General features: G+C 39.2%; 3 protein-coding genes across 3 annotated transcripts in view; all 3 read right to left on the bottom strand.

The window, feature by feature from the left end:
- Positions 1-249: 249 nt before the first annotated feature.
- Positions 250-9,597, bottom strand: LOC146646541 (potassium channel subfamily K member 17-like). The gene is made up of 5 exons (XM_085390967.1): positions 7,259-9,597; positions 5,676-5,790; positions 2,946-3,112; positions 2,680-2,848; positions 250-1,060 (listed from the first exon to the last, which is right to left on the bottom strand). Exons 1-5 carry the CDS (start codon positions 7,472-7,474, stop codon positions 798-800), a joined length of 930 nt encoding a protein of 309 aa, XP_085247093.1. The 5' UTR covers positions 7,475-9,597; the 3' UTR covers positions 250-797.
- Positions 9,598-11,002: 1,405 nt separating this feature from the next.
- LOC146646540 (potassium channel, subfamily K, member 16-like) lies at positions 11,003-19,082 on the bottom strand. Its single transcript, XM_085390968.1, has 5 exons — positions 18,163-19,082; positions 16,385-16,499; positions 16,137-16,303; positions 15,132-15,300; positions 11,003-15,032 (listed from the first exon to the last, which is right to left on the bottom strand). Exons 1-5 carry the CDS (start codon positions 18,373-18,375, stop codon positions 14,824-14,826), a joined length of 873 nt encoding a protein of 290 aa, XP_085247094.1. The 5' UTR covers positions 18,376-19,082; the 3' UTR covers positions 11,003-14,823.
- A 1,083-nt stretch (positions 19,083-20,165) lies between these two features.
- Positions 20,166-23,963, bottom strand: part of kif6 (kinesin family member 6) — an 81,590-nt gene continuing 77,792 nt past the window's right edge. The window contains exon 23 of the mRNA XM_085391528.1: positions 20,166-23,958. Coding sequence (XP_085247654.1) covers positions 23,942-23,958 — 17 coding nt within the window. The 3' untranslated portion in view covers positions 20,166-23,941. The remainder of the gene's footprint in view (positions 23,959-23,963) is intronic.

Raw genomic sequence — 23,963 nt, 5'->3', positions numbered from 1 at the left:
TCTTACTTCCTCTTAATTCCACAGTATAGAAATTGACTGCAGCTGCAAAAAACTAACAAACAAACAAAAAGGATTTTATTGTAATTAACAGCATCGATCACTTGTCTGAATGCATTATGAGGCGGTTGTTGGAGGGACTTCTGTTCTAAGAGTAGAATAACTGTGAACCTCAGCAGTTAGAGCAGTCTGGCAGACAATAAGGAAAAGCAGAGCAGGTCCCTTTTAATAAATATTTTTAATTTGGTTTGGAAGTGTTAAAACAATACTTAAGACAAAAACTTTTTACACCTTGACAAATGAAATAAATTTTCCTTCTCTTGCTCTTCTGTAAGGCCAGTTAATTTACTTCACTGTATTTTATAACCTAGGAAATTCCACCACCTCTTAAAATATGCTGAATAATAATAATCCCCAGGCCTCTGTGGGCCACGGAGTCCCTATACCATACAAAGTAGATCATTTTAAAAGACTGTGGCTTTGACTACAGCCAAGCTGGTGCCACGGAGTCGGTAAATGACTTGTGGTCAGCTAATTAAGTATAGGAAACAGGCTGACTGTCCTGTCTACTAGACCACAGACGGACAGAAGTGCTGAGTCCTTCTCTAAACTTTAATCTAAAGGGTTTTAGATTAACAAGAGGCACTTAAACAGTGCGTGAATGCTGCTGTCACATAAACCTGACTCAACAAAAATGAGCCAATAGTTTAGTGGCAGTTACGGAGAAAATGTCTAAAACTGACAAACAATAACTCAGGCACGTATCAAATCACCACAAACAGATGTAGGTAACTCTATAACTAGGTGGACTCAGTAACTGGAGGCTGGGTGATCTCGTCTTCCTCCTCCATCTGTGTCTCTGGGTTTTTATCAGCTGTACCGTCTGCCTCATCCCCCTGTTGATTATCATTCTTTTTGAACTGCTTTTTAAAGTAGTTGTTGAGCCGCTCCAGGATTTCGATTGAGTGGTTGATAACCAGCGCCAGCCAGGCCATGCCAAAGAAGATCCACGAGGCTATGAGGAAGCTGTACCAATTTGGGTAATATTTGTCTGGATTGCTATCTGGAAAGAAGAAAGGATTTGGGGATTTTACAAGATAAAATTCAGTTTGAGTCGAGTATACAAAACAGATGTGATCAGAATGCGATCATTTCTAAAACGTGGCTTATACTTTTTCAAGGTTTTCTCACTGTGCACCACTGAACCACTTTTCCTAAATCACTTCTTAGAAGTCCTCTTCTAACTTCCTCCTAAACGATGTCCCTGGATTCCAGAGAAGAGAATCAACTTGCATAGATGCAAATTTGATAAGCAGGGTGAAAGGTGAGCAAAGCGTGCTCAAGTTTCTAAACGTAAAATGGGACCCAGAGCTTTCACCTATCAGACTCTTCTCCTGTGTATTAAGTTTGGATCCAGAAACTCTACTCAGCTTTAATATTAAACTTAGATTTTTTTTTCAATAAACCTTACAGTTAGAGCCCTAAACCATCCGTCAACTATTCTTTTATAGGCTCAGACTGATGCATGACTTAATGTGATTCACAGAGTTCTTCTTCTCTCACTTGTTTTCATTTCCAATGTGTTTATACACTACTAGGGCATGCCAGTACATTTCTGTTGTTTCTCTTCCCGTTAAAAGGGAAAATTTAGAGTATTCAAGTTGGCTTTATAGTGATAGTTTTTAAAAGCATTAGCTAACTCCTTAGCAAATGATAGTTGAAGTGGTCAGTTGCAATATTGATCCTGGCCCATAATTATTATGTTGATATAGGAACAACACCAACACTGGGATGTTGATGTGTCTCATATCCCCGTGTTGATGTTGTCCCACATCATCCTAATAGTATTTGGGTTACAGTTCACTATTAATACATATACTATATGTATTATCTGTCATCCACTTTGTATTGGTAATTTCTTAGAGTGACTGATTTAGCCAATGAATGAGTTCGAGACTTCCTGTTCTGGACAGCGAATGCAGATGACATTTTTTTAGAACTGGAAAGTATAAAGATACTTTACTGGTTATCCATTCCATTTTTATCTGTGCACAAACAAAGCCTGCTCAAACAGGCTCAAACAGATTAGTCAGTAAAACACGGACTGCAAACAGGAACCCAGAAGCTCCAAGTACCAAAGATCTGGTTCCTTGCCAACAAGAATTCTGAATATACAAGTACAGAATTAATGAAATGATATCTGTGAATGTTGATAAAAATTATGGAGTAACAGTTTTGTTAAAATTATAGGCGGATGTTAGAGACCCAGTGTTGATCAGCAGTGCTGAATGATTTTAAAGTCAGGCCACTCTGACTCTAAAGTTAATATTTACCCTCTGCACACGTTTGCCTATGATTTTACCATCAATGTCAATGTGTTAAAATAGGACCGGAAGAGGCCAAGAGGTGCATACAAATTTCACACTAAATATGAGACCTTAAATTGCGAAATCAGGTATGACTTTCCATTTTTACAGGCAATTTTATCTTGCAGAAACCGAGCAAATGCTGACAAGTCTTACGTAGGACTGCTATTTAAGCTCCCTTAGTCTGCCTGGAGCTGCTGCTCAAGTGCAAGCTGTTTTAGTACTCATCTACACCACAGCACTTCTTTTTTCATGCTGTTTCTTGACTCGATTGGTGTCACATCTGTTCTAAACAAAAAACACAATTCTGCTTTACCTGCCACAAAATCTCCAAAGCCGATGGTGCTGAGGCTGATGAAGCAGTAGTAGATGGCCTCTGCATTTGTCCAGTCCTCTTGCTGCTTGAACACAATCATGGGCATGATGAAGAAAAGAACCGCTCCGCAGATGTAACATACAAAGTGGATGAAAAAGCGGGTACATGTCTGCAGCAAGACATGGGAAAGAGAAGCAGTGTTAGTCATCCTCTACAGAATAATCGCTCCTTTTCAAAAGGTTTATCTAAAATCAGGACATCCTTACTTTTCGACTAGTCTTTTTCTCGAAGAAGTCTGAGATGTTCCTCTCTATGGCTAGGATGTACTTGCCCACTCTGTTGAGAACCACAATGTTGAGTGGTATACCGAAGAGCGCAAAGAACACGCAGAAGATCTGGCCACCTGTAGTGCTGGGACATATGTTCCCATAACCTGAAAAACTTTAAACTGTTACTGTGGTGGAAGGAGAATGGTACTATGGAGGGGTGTACTGCATTGTTTAAAGCAAACCTTTAAAGTTATAGTGTTCAAAATATCACAATTAGATGTCTGTAGATCGCAGTCATATCGCAAGTGCAGGGGGCTACTGTACCTCATAAAGGCATGTTTCTACTGCTATCTTTGTTAAAAAAAAAAAAACAACAACATTTTTTGTGCACACTATATTTGAACATATTTAAATAACACTTACACAAACTAATACAGTCAAATATTTTAAATATTTTTTTGGTATTTTAGGTTTCATTGGTAGTGAGTGCACTCAGATAACAAAGTGACTCTAGACCAGATCTGCCCGGGAGTTTTCTCTAAGTTGTCGGGCCACTTTTTACCTCAGCTGTCAATGCCGGGTGAGATGCTCAACTAGTTACACGATAAGAGGCTATAAAACTTTGCAAAAGGAGTCCAAAATGAGTCAGTAAAGTTAACGTCTGCCCAATGAAAGCGATACTAAAATGGTAAATAAATGGCCTGTATTTGTATAGCGCTTTACTAGTCCCAAAGGACCCCAAAGCGTTTTACACAACCAGTCATCCACCCATTCACACACACATTCACACACTGGTGATGGCAAGCTACATTGTAGCCACAGCCGCCTTGGGGCGCACTGACAGAGGTGAGGCTGCCGGACACTGGCGCCACCGCGCCCTCTGACCACCACCAGTAGGCAACGGGTGAAGTGTCTTGCCCAAGGACACAACGACCGAGACTGTCTGAGCCGGGGTTCGAACCAGCAACCTTCCGATTACAAGACAAGCTGCCAACTCTCCACGATCGACAACTTTTCTGTTGTTAAGTACAGCTGTTAGCTGCAGTGAAGCCGTCTTTGACATAGATCTTACATTGTTGTACTCTGACACTTCATGAATAAACTCTCATACAATGTGACAATGTAATCGATCTGTTTCTCAGAGAGAAAGTGCCTATAATATTAGCAGGAATAACATTAGCTTGCAACCAGTTGTTGTTATTGTTTAGTGGGCTTCTTGTCAGCTGTCTGGAAATCGGACAGTCACATGCTAAATCTGCTGACAATAAGTAACAGCGAGAATTTCAAGAATGAATGCGCACATGTAAGCAGGCTGTCATGTATTAGAGCCCTGGCTTTAGTTCAGGAGATCAGGCTTGAGGTGAGGAGGTAGAGGATGACATTTTACCAAGATATTGGTAGCACTGTCCCTTTCCTTCACATTTTTGCTTCTTTGGTGAAGAGGACCCCTTCACTTTTCTTTATTTTTACTACTTTCTACACTGTAGATACATACTGAAGACATCAACTATATGAAGCAAGATGGAATTATGTATTATGACAAAAGTGATAAAAACTGATAGAAAGATTATATAAAAACTCATATGGCAGGAACCAATAAGCTAAGTAAAGAGGAACCACCGTCCATTATTACTTTAAGAACTGCAGTTGCAAAAACCATAAGCGCTACGATGAAACTGGCTCACATGAGGTTAGCCCCAGGAAAGGAAGACCAAGAGCCACTTCTGAGGATAAATTCATCTGAGTCACCAGCCTCAGAAATCACAAGTTAACAGCACCTCAGATCAGAGCCCAGATAAATGCCACATAGAGTTCCAGTAGCAGACACATCTCTACATCAACTGTTCAGAGACTGTGCAAAACAGGCCTGTATGGTCAAATAGCTGCAAACAAACCACTATTAAGGAAAAGTAAAGAGCAGAAGAGATTTGTCTGGGCCAAGAAACACAAGGAACGGACATAGACCAGTGGACATCTGTGCTTTGGTCTGATGAGTCCAAATTTGAGATATTTGGTTCCACCCGCTGTGTCTTTGTGCGACACAGAAAAGGTGAAGCATGGAGGAGGAGGGGGTGATGGTGTGGGGGTGGTTTGCTGGTAACACTGTTGGGGATTTATTCAAAATAAAAGGCACACTGAACCAGCATGGCTACCACAGCATCCTGGAGCAACATGCCATCCGATATGGTTTGCGTTTAGTTGGACCATCACTCATATTTAAACAGGACAATGACCCCAAAACATCTCTGGGCTGTTTAAGGGCTATTTGACTAAGAAGGAGAGAGATGGAGTGCTGCACCAGATGGCCTGGCTTCCACAGTCACCTGACCTAAACCCAATTGAGATGGTTTGGGATGACATTAACTGCAGAGTGAAGGCAAAAGGGCCAAGAAGTTCTCAGCATCTCTGGAAACTCTTTCAAGGCTGTTGGAAAAGCATTTAAGGTGACTACCTCATGAAACTCATTGAGAGAATGCCAAGAGTGAGCAAAGCAGTAACCAAAGTAAACGGCAACCATTTTGAAGAATCTAAAATATCAAACATGTTTTGAATCTTTTCATACTTTTTTGTTTACTATATAATTCCATATGTGTTCATTCATAGTTTTTAGCCTTCAGTGAGAATCTACAATGGAGATAGTCATGAAAATAAAGGAAAAACATTTAACATTTAAATGAGAATGGGAAGAAAATATATATATGGTTGTTCCCTTCCCTCATAGCTGACCTATAGTTGTGACCACAGTGGCAGCAAACACAGCTGAGCTGGTGAATTTCCAGAAGCCGTCTGCCGTGTAGTTGCTTTTCAAACTCAGGCCCACCTTTGATGTGTCTTTAACAACCTGAAAAACAAATTAACAATAATAGAAGTAATAACTATAATAAAAATAATAATGCCCACATTTTTATCTTGGTTTTCATTAGTTCTTGACCTGACAGGAACATTTCCCATAAGATCTTATGAGTCACAATTACGTAACTGCTTTGCATACTGGTCCACCTTGTTAAAGAGGTATTGAAACACAATGACCTTGCTATCAGACAGAAAGCAGCAGAAGGTAAATCAATAAGAATATAAGTTAAAATTAAGATAAAGTAAAAAAAAAAAAAGATATGAAATGCAATATATATATGTATATATGGCAAGAATGGAATAAAAACATTAGCAACTAAAAACAATCAACAAACCAACTTTACAAGCTGTCTGCATTTGCTTTGACACAATGCAAATCAAAGCAGCTTACATCAACAGGCAGAAGGTTTCAGCCATTTATTACATTGTGATTACCATTTCTACTCTTACATGCAGTATAATATTCATTTTTGAGGACAACTTTCTACCTTTAAATTAAGTTTATGAGTTTCATGGGGAATTGAGTATAGAATGTAAAGCTTCATAAATGAAGTCTGGTCAAATTCACAGGCAAAGCAAGTGCAGCTGGGAATGTCTGAAGGAGCTGCTATTTGCATGTAAGCTTGTTTTCCTTGTCACATGAAAACATGTTTATAACTCAGGCTCATTTTCACCTGTTTTGACCCATTACTGTTGCCAGTCACTTAAATAATTTACTGAAGGTATAAAAGACTGAGCACATAAACATCCTGCACATCTATTTTGAATGTACTTTTTCGAATTACCCTCTTCAAAATGTAGGTAATTCAACTTTCACCACCAGGGGGCAGCGTTTTACCAATGTGTGCTCAGTTTGATGGTACAAACGTTTTAATAGCTCTAATAATATTTTATCATACCTATACAATTTTCCTTACCCATGACAGCAATTGTAAAACATTGCAATTAACTATAGATAACAATGACTTTTATCCATACAGGAGTAAAATAAAAATCAAACAAACAAGCAAACATGAACAAAATATAATTATTACGTATAGTTACAGTGTATTGATTAGTGTAAAATTACCACAAATTACCGTCAAATTATTGTAACAAAAAACATAAAAATGTGTTGAAGTAAATTAACAAATTTATGGTAGGAAACATTTTCAAAGTTCACAAACAACATATATCAATATATACTAAGCCAGTTTAAGCATATATTTAGATCTAATCACTGAATAGTTCCAAAAAGCAAACTGTAATAAATTAGTTCCTTCTGTCAATGTATTCAATGTTCCACAATGGTGGACTGTCGCCATAAAGGAATATAAAAATGCAAAATCATTATGGTTGTGGTTAAGATGTAAATACAGTGGTAGAGAAAGCTGCAGAAAAGGTCTATCAAAACGCGCAATCATAAATTGCAGATATGTATAGAAAGTTTGTTTCATTTCCACATTTTTGTTTCTCACCTGAGCTACGGCCTCCAGGCCAGCTTGGTTGAGACATGGGTATGTGCTAAGGAGCCTTTCTTTTTTTTCACGCAAGTAGCTGACGTCCTTCATTCCGAGGTCTCCCTCCAACTTCCAGAAAACCACCCCACCGATCAGCACATATGCCACATAAACAAAGCCGAGCACAAGAATGGAGGGGATCTGCATCACACTTAACTTTTCCTTTACTCCCATCTTGGCAAATGTCTCAACCTATGCAGCCGGGGACAGACACTGCTCAGGCTTTTCGTGCTGCATTGCAGGCAAATGAACCTCCACCTGTGCTACTGTTTCAATCACACCAGGCCTGCCATGCAAATCCAGAAGGACAAAATAAGAAAAGGCACATGACAAAATCTTAATCTTAGCATTTCAGACCAAGTATGTAGAATTTGCTGATTCATTCTTTTTACCTTAATATTACAGAGAATGGCACAAATGGTAAATGGCCTGCATTTGTATAGCGCTTTACTCAGTCTCTAAGGACCCCAAAGCGCTTTACACTACATTCAGTCATTCACAAATATGATAGTTCAAGGTTGTGTGCTTGTATGGCTGTATTTCAACATGTATTTAATAAAACTACGGCAATTTTACGATTGGGGGGGGGGATTTCAACACCATGCTTTTATTAGAATACATCAAATTTAGCAAAGATACAATAATGGATTTATTTAAATCTACTTAAGCTCTCACAGTGCATTAAAAATACTTTAAAAATTGGACATTGAATTCTGCTTTCCCCCCTGAAAAGTGAAGACGTCATAAAACTGACAAAACTGCAGTTCCTTTAATGGCCTCTTGAAGCTGTCTTCAATCCCCATAGACTCCCATGCTAAATTCTCAGTTCACTTCAATTCAGTTTTATTTATACAGTGCCGCATCACAACAACAAACACCTCAAGGCACTTCAGATTGTAAGGTAGACCCTACAATACAGAGAAAACCCCAACAATCATTTGGCCCCCTATGAGCAAGCACATTGGCAAATGTGGGGAGGAAAATCTCCCTTTTTAACAGGAAGAAACCTCAGTCAGAACCAGACTCAGGGAGGGGCGGCCATTGGCCGCGACTGGTTGGCGTGAGAGTAGGAAGACTGGATAAAAGACATGCTGTGGAAGAGAGCCAGAGATTAATAACAAGTATAATTCAAGGCAGGCAGGTCTGTTAACACATAGTGAGAAAAGTGGCTAAAGAAGAAATACTCAATGCATCATGGAAACCCCCCAGCAGCCTACGCCTATTGCAGCATAACCAAGGGAGGATTCAGGGTCAGCACCTAACTATATGCTTTAGCAAAAAGGAAAGTTTAAACTTTAAGTAACTTTAACTAAAAGTAGAGATAGTGTCTGTCTCCTGAATCCAAACTGGAAGCTGGTTCCATAGAAGAGGGGCCTGAAAACTGAAGGCTCTGCCTCCCATTCTACTTGTTATTACTCTAGGAACAACAGGTAAGCCTGCAGTACAAGAGCTAAATGCTCTAGTGGGGTGATATACCATAAGGTAATTAAGTTAAGATGGGGCCTCTATGTTTAAGACCTTTATGTGAGGAGCAGGACTTTGGATTCAGTCCTACTTATTTCTTTAATATGTGCATTGAAGGACATATCCTGGTCAAAAATGACTCAAAGGTTCCTCACAGTGATACTGGAGGCCAAGGTAATGCCATCCAGTGTAAGCATCTGGTTAGATACCATATTTCTAAGATTTTCAGGGCCAACTAGTTTAACTAATTGGTGTGTGCTCTCTGGCTTCATGGATAGATAAAGTTGGGTGTCATCTGCAAAGCAGTGAAAACGAGAGTTTGATCCCCGGCACGTGTGGTGCGGAGTGAAAAACCCGGTTAGACACATAGACACCAACAGGTTGGTGGTGTACCAGGGGTTTCTGTTTAAGACTACGCTTCCTCCTTGCCGTCAGTCAGCCATCCTGCTTCCCCGGCTGCTCGGACAGTCTGTCGGGGGTCAGCTAGCGGGGCCTACGCTACCTCCTGCCTTAACGGCTACAGGGGCCTGGCTAGCTACGAGTTTTTCAACGGTGCGAAGCCGAGTCTCCAATTCAGTGAACCTGGCCTCCAGAGCTGCAGATAGGCTACATTTATTACAAGTATCGAGGCCGATGATTAACTAAACATCTGACACAATGAGCAGAAGAACAGACAGGTGAAGAGGCCATGCCGCTAACGAGTCGGCTACGAGCTAAGGTAAGCTAGCGAAACCCTAAAGACCAGTGAGTGAATATTGTCAACATTATTTTGCGAGTGAATACACAGAGTGTGCTGCTAATTAAGCACGTGGAAATTACACCGTGAAATAAGAAGTTATCTGTTATCTGTAAGTTTTTTAATTAAATTGCTACACAAAAATACAACTATGTGCTGAAACAGGAAGTGATACTCTACCGTAGAGAGTGACCAAGTGACAGTGCCACCGTGCGTGGAGGGGTGATCATAGCTTATTTCTACGATCGATTCGATTCAGATTCACAAGGTCCCGGTTCAATTCCATTTGAATCGGGGAAATTTTGCCCCAGACAGTCAGAAATATTATAATTCTGATCATTTATCAGGACATATCCATATTTTTATATCTATAAAAAGAAAGCTGACGCTTGCGAGACTTTATCAAAGGTGAATGCATCACATCAGATGTCTTTGTGTCAAAGTAACTGAGCATAAAACACAGAAAAACATGGAGATTTTCCTGGCCTGGCTTTTTTATAGCAGATAACCACCTTAAAATTTTCTGCAGTAACATTACCTGATGCTGCTGAAGTGAAGCAGAGCAAAGTTACAGAGGTTTAATTAGAGACACAACTAATCATTTTGCAATTTCATGTAATTTTAAAAAGTTTGCATTTCTTCAGTATTAAACAGCAGAAATGAGACTTTTTTTGTCGGAAGTGAGTTAAAAAAAAAAGCGTCCGACAGCGCTGTACATAGACTGGTGGGTAATAAGCAAGCGAATAATGCAGAAAACAGAGATTTGACATGGGAAACTGTTCTTGAAGTACACTGAGAGGGAGAGAGAGAGCTGTGCATGAAGTGTGATTTTTATTTATTTATTTATTTTTATCGTGGTGGAAGCAAAACATCAAAAGTAAGAGGGAATTCACGACGATGTTTACAGTGGGATGCAAAAGTTTGGGCAACCTTGTTAATAGTCATTATTTTTCCTGTATAAATAGTTGGTTGTTACAATAAAAAATGTCAGTTAAATATGTCATATAGGAGACACACACAGTGATATTTGAGAAGTGAAATGAAGTTGACTGGATTTACAGAAAGTGTGCAATAATTGTTTAAACAAAATCAGGCAGGTGCATAAATTTGGAAAATAATGACTATTAACAAGGTTGCCCAAACTTATGCATCCCACTGTATGTGAAGCGAAATGTGAAGAGTAGTTTGGATCTTCTTTTGCTGCTGGTTCAATAAATTTTGGCTGGAGAGAGACAAAACCTACAGCTTCAGAATCTAGCGCAAAAAAAGCCAACCTTCTCAAAAAAAGACGTAAACATACATACATACATACATATATATATATATATATATATATATATATATATATATATATATATATATATATATATATATATATATATATATATATATATATATATATATTTATTTATTTATTTTTTTTTTTTCAGTGTTGAATGGATTTATTTTTTTTCTTTTTTCTAATAACCATGTTTTCAACCTGGTACAAAAACCTGTTTGGACATCTATACATATACAAATATATGGGGGTAGTTTATTCTATTATTAGTTTTTTAAATTACAGACTGTTGAATTACAGGTGGCTGAGGGCTCCAGCTGTGTGCTAGTGTTTACGTCAGCTATCTGAAACCAACCTTGTTTTCATTTTACTTCCTTTTGAAGCTTTTTTTTTTTTTTTTTTTTAATTGAAAGTTTTGTAATTATGACAGTCATCTACATGAAGAAAACAAAAACAGCAAAAACAAACAAACAAACAAAAAAACAAACAACAAAAAAACCCAGAAAAACAACCAAACAAACAAACATAATACGCACTGACAATAACATAATGGCACAGTGAAACTCTCAGATCTGCCCGGTCTGGGGGAGCTCCCCTCCACCTCTTTACAGGTCCCATGTCGTCAGGTTTTTGCTACTGTCCACGCAGCACTTTACAGTCCATCCCTGATGATATTCGGAAGGGTATTTCCAGTCTCTTTTATGAGCTACCTTATAAAAAAACGTGACCACGTCCTTAGCAGACCTTCCTTCTTTCAGTAGTTGCGTGAAAATACTTAGTTAAGCTCTTGTTATATAACCCACCACCCCTCATCCCACATTACCACCTTCAACAAATCTCTCCCACTTCCTCCAGTTTTTATGAAATTGGTCCATTTTGAGGTAAAAAAAAAAGTAAGTTTTTCCATTCTATATATTTCCTCCATTATTCCTATCCAATCTTTCTTTGTTGGGGGCTCTTTCTCCAGCCACCTTCTGGTAAGCGCTTTTTTGCCCGCTCCCAACAGGATGTTTATCAAATATTTGTCCTTTAAGGAGGCTGCTGATGGGATATCGCCCAAATACACAGTACAGAAATCCAAGTTTAATTTGAGACCAGTCACCAAGTAAATTGATTCAACCACTTCACTCCAGTATGGTTGGATTATTGGGCATTTCCAAAATATATGAAAATGATCTGCCATGTTTTCCCCACAGTTTCTCCAGCATTGTCCATCTGTCAGTTGACCTTTTTGTTTGTATTTTATTTTGGGTGTTATAAAAAACCTAATAAAATTTTTCCACGTGAATTCCCTCCAGTAACCCAAACTAGTAGTTTCCATCTGTGTCCTGCATATATTTAACAAACTGTCCTCTGATATGTTGATTTTAGCCTCCGTCTCCCATTTAATTTTGATATAATTGGTTGATTGATCCTTAAGTGATTGTAAGTTCTGATAAAGTTTAGCAATCAATTTATTTTTAATCTGACCTTTATAAGCTTCTTTTATAACGGGGACTAGGCCTTCACTATGTTCTTCTGTAGTTTTTATATTACTATTGAAATAGGACCTGACTTGGAGATATCTGAAAAAATCTTGGTTTTCCAAACCGTAGGTGTCTCTTAATTTTTCAAAACTTTGTAATCCTTCTTTTCATAACAATGAGCAAAATGGTCCGATCCCCCTTGTTAACCAAGTTGTATAACGTCTATCTATTTGTGCAGGGATAAATTCCTTATCATGTGTGACCCATCTGAGTTGTTTGAGACCAGCTCCTGATTTAAGACTTTCACATTCATCAAACCATATCTTTAAAGGAGTTTTAGTCCATTCGTTTAAATTATTTTTCTGTTCCAAATATAATTTTTTATCTCCTAGTATTGTCTGTAGTGGTAATTTTAATTTTGTCACATCTAAATATTTTCATTTTGCTTCGTACGACGGATCACACCAATAAATTAAATATCTTAATTGTGCTGCTTTAAAATAACTTTCTAAGTTTGGGAGGGAAAGTCCACCTCTTTCCTTAGGTAGTTGCAATGTTATATACCTAACTCTGGGTTTACGGCCCTTCCATATAAATCCGAAATCATTCTGTTCCATAACGCAAATTGTTTGGCTGGTATGTGTACTGGTATAGATTGAAAAAGGAAAAGCAGTAGCGGAAGTATATTCATTTTGATCAGGTCAATCCTATTATACAGATCAAGTGGCAGTAGGCTCCACCTTTGAATGTTTTCTTTCAATTCCCTTGTAATTGGTGAGTAGTTTAATTCACAGATTTCTGTCAGTGTTTTGGGAATCTTAATACCTAAATATTTAATTATTTTATTTGTATGAATTTAGACAGATTTTTGATCTTTGTTGTGGGTACATAATTGTATGTGATCACCTGTGTTTATTTGAATGTTTATTTTATATCCGGAAAGTTCTCCAAACATTTCCATCTTTGACCATAACTTAGGTAAGCTTCTTTCTGGGTCTGTGAGGGTCAGCAAAACATCATCTGCAAATAAACCCATTTTATATTCCGTATTCCGTATCCATATCCCTTTAATTTGTTCATCCTCCCTAATAGCTTGCGCCAGCGGTTCAATAAATAAAGCAAACAAGGCTGGGCTAAGCGGACATGCCTGCCGACATCCTCTCTGCAAGTCCACTACTCCAGTTAAGCTCCCATTTATTTTTATTCTTGCTGAAGGTAAATAATATAAATTTTTAATCAGTTGAATAAAAGGGTCTCTGAAACCAAACCGCTCCATAACCAAAAATAAGTAAGTGTTGAATGGATTTAAAACAAACTAAAAAGTGGGACAGGTAAAAGCCATCCTTTTTTTTTTTTTTACAGCTCACTTCACCATTTTGATTAATGTGTTTGTCTAAGATAGCCCTCTGCATTCAATTCACCTGAATTTTCCATCACTACACAAATGCAGACATGCTCTCAGAGAAACGCACACACACAAGAGTTAATAAAAAACACAAACGTGTAGCAGAAAACATGATTTCCGCCTGAGTAAACACATTCTCTACTAGATCATCTAAGAATATGTTGAAATAATGTTTACAAAACAAGAAAGGCTCTAATGCTGAGAGTCAGCTCATTATGGCGGCGCCTTTAATTGTTTTATGACTAACACTGAAAAAGTTGATCTTCTTAACTTGTGTTTCTGAAGAATGGCTACTTTTTATTTTGCAAGTCACATACTTACATTTGTTTTGTTTTTTTTAATGGCAGTCAGTTCTTGGAGAACCATTACCAACCAATCACACTGGTGGTACTCCTGAAGATTTCAGAGCTGAAGCTAAGTAGAGCGCTAATAGGAGGGATGTTAACCTATACTGATACCAACACATGGAATAACATGGGCAAAAATGTGAGCTGACCCAGTAGGGACTTGGGAGCTACCATGAGTGCAGTATGAAATATCATGGCATTGTTACCACATTCACACTGCCTCTAGTGTTTTACAGCATGAATGTTCCCTTCAGGTTGGACCCATCAGTGCAGAGTTCTGGAAGAACATCCCAATTATTGTGAGGGAGGAAATGTGACAAAAACATGAACTGTGTGCAAGAACACCTGCACAATCTTAAGATGCCAACTGACTCACTTGTCAGATTTTCCATTAAGTTTTGATTTTGACAAACTGGAGGAGATCACAAAATAAAGGGGGGAAAGGGAAATGAGAAGACTTCTGCAATGAGATCTAAAATCTGTCCAGAGGTGCATGAGAAAATAGTGCTGAATGGGAGATTGGCCACATTTAAATGAAGTCAGGCTTTTGATTTTTTCCCCCTTCTGTCAACCTGTTCTCATAACTTTCTGAGCACACTTTGTATATAATATGTAAAACATTTTGCTCTCAGTGAGAATAATTAGAATTAATTAGAACAGTGTTATTTGTGTGAACTGTTTGCATTTTATGACAGTTCAACGCAAATATTTAAAGCACCGATTGTGTGGCCTGAATGAGGTAGAAGTCATCCTGCTTTGTCTATTTTAGCACAGTCTCGCTAAATATATTTTACGCACTGTATATGGTGCTATCTGCAGTCCATTTTCAGATCTTTGATGTGGCTTCTATTTCACTGGATGGCATGTTCTCTGCCTCCCTTTGTTTCCTGAGGCTCGGGTAAGTCTGGTCCAGCACATGCTCCATTATACTAGCTGCCATGTTGAAGATGAGAGCGAGCCAAGCGAGGCCAAAGATGATCCAAATGCCTGCAACACTGCGGTACAGATAGATGTAGGTCTTTCCAGGGTTGGTACCTGCAAAGACATTACGTCCAAATGCCTTTTACAGTCCACTGGATAGAATCACAAAGGTTAGGTTGACTTCTGTGCTGTTTGTTTGCTCTCTCTACTCACCCACCACATAATCTCCAAAGCCAATGGTGCTCAGGGTAATGAAGGCGAAGTAGAAGCCCTCGCCATATGTCCAGCCTTCCACGTAACTGAACAGCAGAGGGGGGATGACCAGAAACAGGAAAGTGCCAGCGATAAAGAACAAACTCGCTGCAACAGCCTCAAATGCTTGCTGCAAAGGACAAAAGGTTTGATATTATACACAGAGATAAAGGCTATCAGCATGCTGTGGCCTACACATCCAATCAATGCAACAAATGTTGATGTCTTTTTGGCAGCACTTTAGTATTTGATAAACAAATGAACAGAGTAGTTAGAGTATTTCTGTAATCTTTTGTTTAAGCCAGTATTTGCTTTCAGTATCTGAAGCAGGTCCAGAAATGTGATGCTTGGCTTGTAATATCTGCCAATTCACATGGGAGCTGTGTAAGATTAGGTTTTGTCAAAGCTGTTAAAAAAGGTATAGTTTCAGAAGCTAAAAGAAACATTTTTGGTGTTAGAGGTTTTAGCCAGGAGTTTGTTTGTTTTTTTTTAAAGCTTTTCCACTTCAGTGTTCCAAAAGGCGCAAAATCTATAAAAAGATGTGATTGTTTACCAAACTTTAACCCTGTCCCTAGATTGGCCAGCAGTTACCTGGTGAAGGTTAGGAAAATAAGTGGTATGTGAAAGTGTGAGGGCACTTATCACCTGTATTGCTTGTTTACATGGGCTCCCAGCTAGTTTACCAAAGAAACAAAAATGCTGGAAAGTTGGTGAAGTTTCTTTCTATACATGTCATTTTTATGTCGTGGTGACCACTGATGGTGCTGATAAGGTTCTTCACATCAGAATCTCATCAACACTGGACATTTTAACACCTCATTTTTATTCTTTGGCTTTTTCACTAGACTGTACTAGATAATAGGCCAACCTATGTTAGCTTTAAATGTGCTTATAAACAATTTTGATTTGATGTGATCCCTAAAAAAATTTAACTCCATGCTGTAGCTAATGGACATGAAGCGGTACCTTGTGAGGAACAACTGAGACCAGTCCCTTCTCCAGCCTCCCCAGGTGGATAGTGAAACACTTCCCCAGCTGTTTGAAGAAGGCCAGGTTCAGGGGAATCCCACAGAAAGCATAAAACACACAAAACACCTGGCCAGACACAGTGCTTGGGGAGAGGTTTCCATAGCCTGTGAACCAGATAAGGAGCCGTTATTAAGCGGGGCAGGCATTTCCCACAAATGGGAAAACTGAAATGTGAAAGTGCTCACCGATAGTTGTGATGACTGTGCTTGCAAAGAAGAAGGAGCTGCTGAAGTCCCAGTTACTGGGGTTTGTGGAGTTTCCTGAAGGATTTACTCCATTTTTCTTGGCATATAAAATGACCTGTGTGTGCGCGCGCACACACACACACACACACACACACACACACACACACACACACACACACAAATGCAAGCACAGAGATAGTAAAATCAGGATTAAATGTGCCTGAACATTTAATGACTCATGACACTAAAGGGAGCCAGTAATCTCACTGGCAAATATTTTAGATTAGAACACACTAAATGACTCATTAGGTCAGGTTACAGTCAGCTATTATTACCATGTATTTAACATAATGGTGGGGCCAGCAGCTATAATCCTGTATTCACTGTGTCCTGTATCTGACAACAGCAGAATCTATTTTTACATAATTTAACTGATTAATGTCCGTTGAGATGCATTTAAGGCTGCATCTTCTAAAAGAGTTATTGTCATGATGTTAAAAAAGCTTGTAGTGTAATAATTGATTCTCGTGTAACATCACTAGATATGTAGTTCATTGCATTATTAACATTTATGGTGTTGATAGACATTTATCATGGCACTAGATCTGATGCTGAACACATTTTGGTAGAGTCTGATAATGTAAAGATGCAGCACAAACTTAAAATTGGTAGAAAAACTACTCACATATATTAACTCATTCACTGCCATTGACGTCTATAGCCGTCAATGGCAGTGAATGAGTCAATGGGTTTAACTCATTCACTGCCAATGGCTGGCAGTGAATGAGTTAATTAGCCAGGCAAGGAGGCCTGAATTTTTTAAAAACTGCTGACAATCAGTGATCCACTCTCCAGGATCACTGATTGGAGAGTGGTGAGAAAGCATTTGTTATAACCAAGGTTCACTCTCCTCAAATGACCTCACCAGATCTCAATCCAATAAAACGTCTTTGGGATATAGTGGGCTGGAATCTGCATCAACTGTGTGATGCTATCATGTCAACATGCACCAAAATCTCTCGTGACTGTTTCCAGCAACTTGTTGAGTCTATATCACAAAGAAAAAGGGCAAAAGTGGGTCCAACCAGGTGTATGTAATCTAATCTAAAGTCTCCTGCATGTATGTGTACGGCTCAAGAGCTTGGTCTTATTAGCTACATTGTGGATGTGAGGGGTATGGGTGTAGCAAGAAACTGCGTCCATAATCATACAATTGTTCATTCACTTTCTGTTTTTGGAAGCACTACTGACCTCCCAGTACATTCTTAACCATCCAGACCCATCAGGTTGTCTGTGACAGTCTCCTAGGATAAGTAGCCAGGCAAGTAAATTACAGTTTTCTAATCAAAATGAGCACTCAAAGCTACTTACTGTCAAGCCTTCAACTCACATACACACACTTTATTCTATACTCAAGTGCCTTATCTAATGATTTATTATTGCACTGGAAGGAACTCAGGGTTAAGTATCTTGATGACTTCCTGAGCCACAGCCACATCATTTTTAAAACTATGATTTAAAACTATGGAGAAGAAGCATTCATTTTTGGCTTTTTCTCTTTGCTTTTCATTTCAGATTATTTTATGTTAAATTACATATATTTCAGTCTATTTTCTATCTAGAAGGTCTTACATTTTTGTAATGTTGCTCATTTTACATGAGTACCTTTTATCTTTTAATGTAAAGCACTTTGAATTGCCTTGCTGTTGCCTTGCCATCACTGTGTTGGTAAAGTTGGGACTATCAAACACATGCTGACAGTGTAATAAATGCCAGACCTTAACAAAGTACTCCAAGGCGTCTCCATCCAAGCAGGTGTAATTTGCTAAGAAATTCAACTTCTCCATCAGAAAATGGTTTCGATTGTAGTTTTCGGCCTCTCGCTCCAGTATTCGGAAGATGGTGGCTCCAGCCAGCAGGTAGATGAAATGGGACAGAGCCAAAAGAGCCGTCCAGCTCGCTCTGACCCGCACCACGTGAAAGCTCGCCATTGACCTCCCGCCACCAACAGAAAGGATACGATACCAATCAACAAACTTGTTGGAGGAGTTGGTTGTTTTTTTTCTTAGTTCAGAAAGAATTGAAAGACAAACCCTCGTTCAGCGTGAGATTCTTTTTGAAAACAGGCAACGAAAGCGGTTTGCTTAAGGAGAAAGCATTTCTACATCACAGCAGGATGAGGGCAGGCTAATGTTTGGTGAAGCTCTGAGTCGATAGGTTATCAGGTCTCATTCTGCTTGGTCAGAGTCCTGTAAATTTATGGGTTATCTGGGTAATGGCCAAACTTACTTCACCTCCATTAGTGACATCTGGGCACACACATACACTTCCAACTGTTTCCACTAATAAGGGAGCAACATCTTGTCAGCATAACAGAAGTTAATGTTTGACCAGCGGCAGCACAGGCCATCTGATCCCAGCCTGTACACAAGCCCAGACTCACCTACCTCTATAACTTTGGGTTTCCCCACATGCCTATTCCAAGTTTCGGCTCTGACTGTGCTCATTATGATTATTAAGGAGAAACTTAAACAGGATTTAGTTTTTCAGTCACGTAGGTTACAATAATTAAAAAAAATGTCAACACATCAAGAAAACAGCATCAACCATTAGGCATATATGGCTTACACACCCAAAGGTTACCAATTATTTAGAGGCATCTGGAAAAAATTAATCAAACAGATGTCAAATATTTGCTCTGTTTTGGTTTCTGTCATATAAAAAACGGACTGGATGTTACCCAGTGTTTTGTGATTTCCTGTTTTAAAGCCAAGAGTTCAACATTTTTGTCGTCTTGAATTTTGAACTGATATTACATGGTTATGAAGGAGCACCACCCTTTTATCCTCTTTATACTTTACATAACAGTACCATCATTTACAAACTGAACATCATGTTGTATTTCATTGGAATAACACTAGTGACTAAGACCATAATCTCACTAGGAAAGTATACTGATCTTACTCCAAAAATCAAAGCAGGAAAAAATGATGCTTCAGACCATTTTTCTGAGATTTCACTCCAGCAAGTTAAAGGGACTCAGTGGTTTGTACAGTCCTCATGTTCTTATATGCATGCTTGACAACATCAGGGCATGCTCATAATTAAATAGTATTCTGGGGGATCTCCTCCAAGATCTGGACCAGGGCATCTTTGAGCTCCTGGACAGTCTGTGGAGCAACTGGGCTCCACAGTGCAGGGAGCACAGGGCCCTTTAAAGGATATTGTGTCAACAGGCCACCTCATGAAGTCTGTTTTTGATTGTCTGGCCTGCTGGAGTTTATTTTGTAGGGTTCTGGCCTGTTCTTCCTTGCACAAAGGAGCAGATACCAGTCCCGCTGATAGGTTCAGGACCTTCCATACCCCCATCCAGCTCTCCAAGACTAACCTCCCGTCTACTGGAATCTCCTCCTTGTTTTGTGGGTTGTCTCATACAGTGCACCTGTTCTTAATTTAGTTAAAACCAGACACTGAACAGATCAGTATCCCAAAGTTTTAACTGACTTGATGCTATACTAAAATTTAAAAGTTGTCCTTTTTTATGAGCAGTGTACGCAAAGTAAAACAGCTTCTAAGGAACTAGTGCATTCTGGGAAGTGCAGCAATCCTAGCACATCCCTTAAAGTGTTCGGTGGGGGGTGTAAAAGAAGAAGAAAAAATGCATGTCATTGTTGGTCAGAAGATTTTTTTTCCATGACCAACTTTAGATCAATCTTTAGATTATTGTATTCTCTGCAGATTTACACAGTTTTCACATTTTATTTTTATTAAAAAAAAAAAAAAAAACATGCTTCAGCTCTAATTAGGCAGTTTTTCTTCCTGGGAACACCCTCTCTATTACAATTACCAGTGAACCCAGTGATCGGAAGTGATGTTCCCGAGGGAAATAACAGGTGTAATGACGTGACCGAAAAAGGACCTTGCTCCAAAGCCACTCAGCCTCGATGCAAAGCGTGCATGTGTCAAACAAATTGATGCAAAGCCATGTAAACCTGTTGACAGGTCGTCTCTGTTTGGACAAATGGCTTTGAGGTAGCTAGGTAGGCAGACACAGCTTATTAGCTGATGCTGATGGAGATTTTTTTTTTTTTTTTCAAACCTGACAATCTCCCTGAGATAGCAGTAAACAAGCCTCAAGTTAAAACTTATATTATCGTTGCTTACTGTGGAAATAGGTGCAGTGATTTACTAACGTGTAGAAACATGCATGTAATGACAGTATATAAGACAAAAACTGTCTAATGAGTCGGTATTTAGTAAGAAAACCTTAATTATTGAACACAGCCTGAACTCTCTATTTTAAACTTCCTTGTCAATTTTTTATGGAGTCTTCAGAAATAGTTCTACGGGTTACTTGAAAGACATCCAATGCTCTTTTTTTGGATGGTGGTTGCTTTTTTTGTTCTCTGGCAGATGTAGATGATCCCACACTGTTTCAACAATGATGAGGTCTGGGTCACAGCAGGCTAATACATGACTGACTGTGTTTCACTCTATATTTTTACATGCATACTTTCACATTAGCATTTGAAATTTGGGATCAGTGTCATGTTGAAAGAGGAAGCTGCTACCAATCAGCTCTGGATTTTTCTTTTCAAAGGACACGACTTTCAGATAGTGTTCACCTGCTATAGGTTTTAGGCCTGGCACTACTTCTTTTGTCCTTCGCTTGTCTAGTTTCCTCAAAATCTTTAAGGACACACTGCACACCATGCAAAGACATGGCAAACTTTTACCTAACTAGGAATTACTGGAGTGAAAAAATAGCCAATGGCCACAAAAAAACTTCAGAAAGAACTTCAGAAAGACTGGACAACAATTTCTCAATTCCTCCTTGAAAGTATAATATAAAGAAATGAAGGGTGTGTCAAGAGCTTTCGCTGTTCTGTGTCTAATAATAACTATTTAGTTCAGAATCCAACAAGAAGAGTTTGTAACACAATCTGAATAGAGCTTTTTACCGACTGGACACTTCTCCATGGGTGTTTCTTTACCTTTGGCACAGTGCATGCTGGCATCATTTCCCTGAACAGCAGCTCAGATCAGCTGCAGTTCCTGTAGCGTCCACTTGGTGCTGGCTCCAAAAGTAACTCCTATGTTAATGTCAAACTTCATAGCAGAAATAGATATGTTTACAGCCTGTTAACATGTTAAGGCCTAAAGTTTACATTAATTAGAGGTGTGGCTTCCTTAGTGACAGGTGAATACAGACACAGGTGGCTTTAGGTGCAAAGGGAAGGAGGGGCTCAGGAGTCAACCCATGTAGACAGCAGCCCAGTCCTGCTGCCAGTCTTCCAGTGCTGGACAGATCTGCCTGCCTAATTTGGATGGGAGTAAAGGTTCGGAGGCATTTGGAGGGGGGAGGGGGGTGAGTGTGTGTCTGTGTACATGAGAGATTTGAGTGTGTGTGTGTGTGTGTGTGTGTGTGTGTGTGTGTAACCAGTGTTCAACTTGAAAGAGTGTCCTTTCACCCGGTTAAGCAAAAGTCAACAGTCCTCCAGGTGATGCAGGTGACCTTGAAGTATAGGAGCAGATAGTCAAAACACAGTCCTGTTATCAGGGAAATTTGTTGTTTTGGGCAGTCTTGGCCTTGACAGTCTTGAGTAGCTGCATGAAGGAGATGGTTATTTGGGTTCAAATTAACAACTGCATTCCAATTTCGCATTTGGTCTAAATGTCCATCACTGGTCATCAGGTCTCTCAATTCCCGATGCAGAGCCGTGAGCTTCTCCAAGATCTTATCAATATTGCGTTCAGTAAACACAGTCTGAGTACTCACGGCTTGACCATGGTCAATCGTGTTGGCCAACCTTGTGGGGTTTTGAACAGCTGTAACCGCTTTTTTTGTTCTTCGATAAGCCAGGTCCGCTCCAGCTCCAATCAGCCAGAATACTGTTATCATGGTCCAGAACAGGTAGATCTCGTTCAATGCTGTCCAACGAGAGTGTCGCCAGGAAATGACGCAACAGCAGCAAACATCTCTGCAGGAGAATCGGGCTCTCATAAGTCTTTAAGTTTTAGAGAACAAGACTGAGAGACTATCTGAGGGTCCGAGTGAATGCCTGATGTAATTTTAAATCTGCTGCACAAAAACTGTTTTTGCTTATATGATCTCATACAGATCATCTTCAAATTTCAGGGAGACCTAAGAGATACTCTAATTTTTTCAGTACAGCTGTTAGAACTATAGTTGACAGTGGTTTTCCACTTTTCCAGTTAAATTCCAAAGTGAAAAAAAGCCACTGTTACACCTATTACATATTATCAAAGAGAAATAAGGAAGCACTCATGAAAAAAGATTTATTACTAATATAAATGGCAAAAGAAAATGAGCTTTGTGCATCAACAGCTATGATCTGTGGATTTTAAATCACAAGGCAGGCAGAGTGGAGAGTTTAAAACTAATACACAAAACAAGAAACTCAGAAGTAAGAACAGCAGTAGTGTGTGTCATAGCATCGCACAATTCTGCTTCATTTTTTTTGTACATTTTAAATAGGAAATGTCCTGATATTATACACTTTTACACCCCTTTTGAATAAAGTAAAATTAGATGGAAATATGAAAGTTATTTGTTTCTGCATCATTTACATAGTTATGATTCATTACTTCCACAAACTGGAGGAGCCGGCTTCCGACTGGCCGCTCCTTCTTCTGATATCTTGAGACAAAATTTGTCAAACAGTCGGAGCAGGCTGTGATTTCCACTCAAGACCATTATATCACGTCATTACCAGGAAGAAGCCAGTAACTGAGTGTGCACATTTGACAGCAGGCATAATGTGTGCGCGTGTGTGTGTTGTATTTCTTGGAGAAGCCTAGTACCCATGTACCGGGTCATGAGTAATTATTTCAACTGGTAGACGTGGTGTCACGGTTCTGGGTCAGTTTCCACCCAGTATTTTGAGTTTATTATATTTTGGTTTAATTTTGCATCAGGGATTGTTTTCTTGTTCTCTTGTTGTGTTAATGATGATGATTATGATGTTTATTATTAGAGTTTCATGTTTCTGTTTGTGTTTAGGATTTGTTCTTCGGTTGTGTCTGCTTAGTATATGTCTAGTTCCATGTGTCATTTTCTGTCTGTCTCTCAATGTCGAGTCTGCGTCTTAGTGTGATGGTTTCTTGTTCCTGTTTTATTGTGAAGGTCTGCGTCTCATGTGAGTGTGTTCAGTTTTACCTCTCGTCTCGTTAATGACTCCGAGCTGTGTCTCCCACCTGTGTGTAATCTCCCTGTGATTCTTTGAGTGTATTTAAGTCGTGTCTTCTGTGTTTGTAGTTGCTGGTTCGTCTGTGTATCCACCCTGCTTCAGCTGTGTGTTTCCCTGCTGTCAATCGGTTTCTGCTCGCTCTCGTTCATGTTCAGGTTCGTGTTCTGTACTCAGTTTGTTCCCAGTATAGTTTAGTCTTTGTTCGGTTCGCCTTTTGTCCATTTTTATTTTGTGTTTAATAAACCACCATCACACCTTTACCAAGTGCCTGCGTTTGGATCCTCCTTTATTTTCCACACGGCTCATCTCACTCGCCGTGACACGTGGAGGTCAAACTTGAAACACATCACTGCTGATGTTTGCCTGAA

Source organism: Rhamphochromis longiceps, linkage group LG19 (genome assembly GCF_057381845.1).
Source record: "Rhamphochromis longiceps isolate RC_006_pf linkage group LG19, R_longiceps_female_GT1.1, whole genome shotgun sequence".
Classification (NCBI taxonomy): Eukaryota; Metazoa; Chordata; class Actinopteri; order Cichliformes; family Cichlidae; genus Rhamphochromis; species Rhamphochromis longiceps.
The sequence above is the reverse complement of the archived record's forward strand: the minus strand, read 5'-3'. Positions and strand labels throughout refer to the sequence as shown.

What these genes read in the sequence shown, in the direction of transcription:
- LOC146646541 (XM_085390967.1), bottom strand. Translation starts at nt 7,474, where the DNA reads ATGGGAGTAAAGGAAAAGTTAAGTGTGATGCAGATCCCCTCCATTCTT. An exon ending in GCCTGGAGGCCGTAGCTCAG is followed by an intron (nt 5,791 to 7,258) that starts GTGAGAAACAAA and finishes TTTGTTTTTCAG; the next exon opens with GTTGTTAAAGACACATCAAA. An exon ending in CACTGTGGTCACAACTATAG is followed by an intron (nt 3,113 to 5,675) that starts GTCAGCTATGAG and finishes AAAGTTTTTCAG; the next exon opens with GTTATGGGAACATATGTCCC.
- LOC146646540 (XM_085390968.1), bottom strand. Translation starts at nt 18,375, where the DNA reads ATGGCGAGCTTTCACGTGGTGCGGGTCAGAGCGAGCTGGACGGCTCTT. An exon ending in CCTTGGAGTACTTTGTTAAG is followed by an intron (nt 16,500 to 18,162) that starts GTCTGGCATTTA and finishes GCGCACACACAG; the next exon opens with GTCATTTTATATGCCAAGAA. An exon ending in TCTCAGTTGTTCCTCACAAG is followed by an intron (nt 15,301 to 16,136) that starts GTACCGCTTCAT and finishes TGTCCTTTGCAG; the next exon opens with CAAGCATTTGAGGCTGTTGC.